The sequence below is a fragment of the Culex pipiens genome, chromosome 3 (assembly GCF_016801865.2).
Source record: "Culex pipiens pallens isolate TS chromosome 3, TS_CPP_V2, whole genome shotgun sequence".
NCBI classification, from domain to species: domain Eukaryota; kingdom Metazoa; phylum Arthropoda; class Insecta; order Diptera; family Culicidae; genus Culex; species Culex pipiens.
Window position 1 is genome coordinate 104,502,942 of NC_068939.1, and position 3,570 is coordinate 104,506,511.

General features: G+C 39.4%; 1 protein-coding gene across 1 annotated transcript; it reads right to left on the reverse strand.

Annotated features, from left to right (window-relative positions):
- Positions 1 to 447: 447 nt before the first annotated feature.
- Positions 448 to 3,097, reverse strand: LOC128093380 (uncharacterized). Its single transcript, XM_052709938.1, has 3 exons — positions 2,550 to 3,097; positions 513 to 2,311; positions 448 to 465 (listed from the first exon to the last, which is right to left on the reverse strand). The coding sequence occupies exons 2-3, from the start codon at positions 2,019 to 2,021 to the stop codon at positions 448 to 450; spliced, it is 1,527 nt and encodes a 508-aa protein (XP_052565898.1). The 5' UTR covers positions 2,022 to 2,311; positions 2,550 to 3,097.
- Between the last annotated feature and the right edge of the window lie 473 nt (positions 3,098 to 3,570).

The window sequence follows — 3,570 nt, forward strand, 5'->3', positions numbered from 1 at the left end:
GTCAAAATTTCAGTCATCAGTTTGTACAGAAACAACGAATTTTGTATAGCTTTAAACCCATTTTGGCAAACAATTACAGCAATCATTATCAAAAATATTATCATCAATTCAATGTATTGCATATCATGTTCGTTTTTCAATTTACATAGCTTTAAACTCAAACTACTAACCTTTCGCTCTGACATCTCAGAAACTTCGTCAAATAATACTTTTTCAAAATAAACACTTTCCGAACTTTCCTGAAACATTCCCCAAATTGGGATTAAAATCAAATTCGGAACATCATCAATACAACACTCAATTCCACAACCATCATTGCCAATCAGCAGCTTTTTGTCCGAACTCTCACAGTTATCATGATTTGCTTGATTTGAGTTAACATTAGTGGTAAATAAACATTCCAAATCAAAATTGTCACTGTCTTCCCAATTCGAGGTATAATATAAATTAGCTGCTATTGCATTGCTTGAAATATTCCGTTTGTTATCAAAATTAAGTTCCTTCAAACCCACGTTATTTTCCAACATCACATCTTGATTCATATCCAAAACATCGTCATACAAAAATAAGTTATTCAAACCACACACAACATTTTCTTCCCAATTTGGGGCACCTTCAAAACTCACGCTAACATCTGCTAAAAGTTCATTAAAACCTATATTCTCACATTCACCACCTTCCATGTTCTCATCATGTAAAAATCCAAAACCACAAAACAAATTTTCATCCCAATTCAGGGCATCATCACAATTTTCATCAATATTATAACAAGTTTTATCAAACAAACCGTTCAAATCCAAAATCGAATCATCCTCCCAATTCGGGGTAAACAAACTTTTCAATTCAATGTCAACATAACTATCATCATCAATTGGTATAGAAAATGTGCTGTCATTCAACAAGCAACTATCATCAACTTCAAAATCAACCATTTGGTCCTCTATTTGTGTTTCATCCAGCTTAACATAAGTTGTGTTCAAAACAGTAAAAATTTTCATGCATTGGTCGTTATTATCTTGAAAGTTTTCTATTTGGTTGAACATTTCCGCATTTGCGTACTCAATTTCACCACCTTCATTGCAGGAATAATCATCTGCAGTACTCTCACCCATGAAATTCACAAATTGTCTGTTAAAGTAATCAAGTTTGAAGCAATTTTGCTTAGAATGACCCATTTTCCCACAAAAATCACACGAAATTCTAGTCTGAGGATATCTCCTATCATAGCTTTTGTCATAATACCTTTGTTGTTGTGTTTGGTTATTGAACCTTCGGTTAGTGTAAACTTGAGAATCAGAATTGTAGTTTTTATAAGGCTGAAATCTGGAATTGTTTCGCCTTTCTAGATAATAATTTTGCATTTGCAACCCATCATTTTGTCTGTAATTTCCGTACCGTGAAGACCCTTGTCTTTGTGTTGTTGTCTTTTGAATGTAATGAATTTGTTCTGGTGTAAAGTAATTGTACTGTCCCAATTGAGATCCTCCAGGTTGATTGTTTAATGCTTTAACGTTTTGTTTTGCTATGTTCCATGTTGTGATGAACTTGTCCATCTTGTCCAAAGTCAAACCTTCCTCCTTCAGCAAATTCTCTTTGAGATTCCCGTCAAGAAGACCCGCCAGGACCCTGTCCATAATGGCCACGTCCTTAAACGCCCCAAAACCACAGAATTCCGCCTGCAGCTTGACCGCCTGCACGAAATCCTCATTGGATTCATCAGGTTGCTGGTTTCGCTGACTAAAACGAAAGCGCTGGACTAAGTCCGGCTCCGTTTTGTCCAATTTTTGTTTCAGTTTCAACACAATGTCAGCATAAGAGGCCTTATCCAGCTCATCTTTGCTGTAGTGCAATTTTAATTGAGAAAAGAGAAATGGACCACAGATCGTCATGAAATGCGATTTCTGACGATCATCCGGCACTTGATTTGCGTGAAAGGTATAGTCTAGTCGATCGGACCAATCCGTAAATGACGTACCCTTCCTAAACATCTCAATAGAGTTAGCTAACCCGTTCGAACCCATGTCTTGGTATCAAAAATCAGGTAAAAAAAAATCAAAGTTCAAATTTCCCAAAGAAAACAATAAATAAAAAGAAAAACACACCAAAAATCTCAATTACTGCAAATCCAGGGATCAAAATAAAACAGCTTTTCACTCACCGATCTCCTTCCCGGCCTTTGCCAGCAAGCAAACTTAACCTACACAAACTCGTCGCGCGCACCGTGCACCAGCACAGGAAAACTTCGATCAGCGAAGCAAAAGTTTGTGCACCGGCTCAAACAACTGAATTACACCGTGGCGATTTGGCCTCACTTAATTAAAGAAAAAGAAAAATTCTCTTAGTGAACCAATAAATAAAATGGCAAAACCTTTTGTTCAAACGAACAAAAGATTCACACACACACTTACAAAGCAACCCGGTTTTAGTCGATTAATAGGCTCACATGAATTTTTCCTCTCAAACTCCTCAGTGATACTTGCTAAGGAATTATTTTTTTATTGAAATTATTTTTGGCAAAAGATCACTTGACCCCAATTGCCCTAGCTTACCAAAGCTGCTTTCTCCCGGTATAAGAACAAATCGCCTGGCCACCGCCGCCAACGAACGCTCTCCTTTGTCCCAAAAATGCCGCCGGAACTGCCGACGCTCCAAACCACCGCAAAAAGCAGAACCTTCACCGCACCGAATCAGCAAAAATCCACCGGAATCCGCCGCGCAAAAATCGTGCCACTTGCCGCCCGAACCACGAAATTCGCCGTGCTGCGACCTTTCCGATGCGAATCTCCGGCCAACAGGTACCGCACTTCCAGGCACACCGACAGAATCCTTGGTTTTTTGCTGCTGCTCACTCGGCGTCGGTTTGTAGAAAACAAAATGGTGCCGCCGCTACTCGCACACAATGGCCAGCAAATTTCTTCCCCGATGCGTGCACACTCGAACAGGACGATCGTTTCAATCCCGCAAAGGAAAAATTGATATAAAAAAAACTGTCCGATTAAATACACCACCGAAAGATTAAATCGCTCGCGTAGTTCTTCACTCCTTCGTCGCCAATTAAAACAACCGGGATTTAGTAATGAGGGTTGATATGAATAGGTTTGCGGATAGGTTTGCGGAGCAGAAAAACTCGATGTTGTCCGTTTGGAGTTCAGCGGTAAAAGAGGCCGAATAGAGCACAAGCTCGTTTATTTAAGGTAAGTTAGAGAACGCGCGTTACATGTATTTGTGCTGTCATTTGACTAGCACTCAAACGAGGGGTACTCAACACCCCATAGGCCTGACCATACCAGAAGTTGGCGCGTTATTTTCCCAGACCTGTAGGAGCGTTTGAACAAAATTTCCAATTTTCCCATAGTAATTCCCATGTAAACTTTAACCCTGATGCGCGCAGCCAGTTTCCAACCAAATAAGCTGATATTTGGCATGAGAGCCCCTATGGGCATGCCCTACAAGGGAAAACATACTAAAACTTGATCCGAGAACTTTTTGAAAAACGTACCCACCCTAGCATGCATATTACATACATTTTGTACTATTTAATGCAATTTTATGTAATATTATACCCAGAAA

What these genes read in the sequence shown, in the direction of transcription:
- LOC128093380 (XM_052709938.1), bottom strand. Translation starts at nt 2,021, where the DNA reads ATGGGTTCGAACGGGTTAGCTAACTCTATTGAGATGTTTAGGAAGGGT.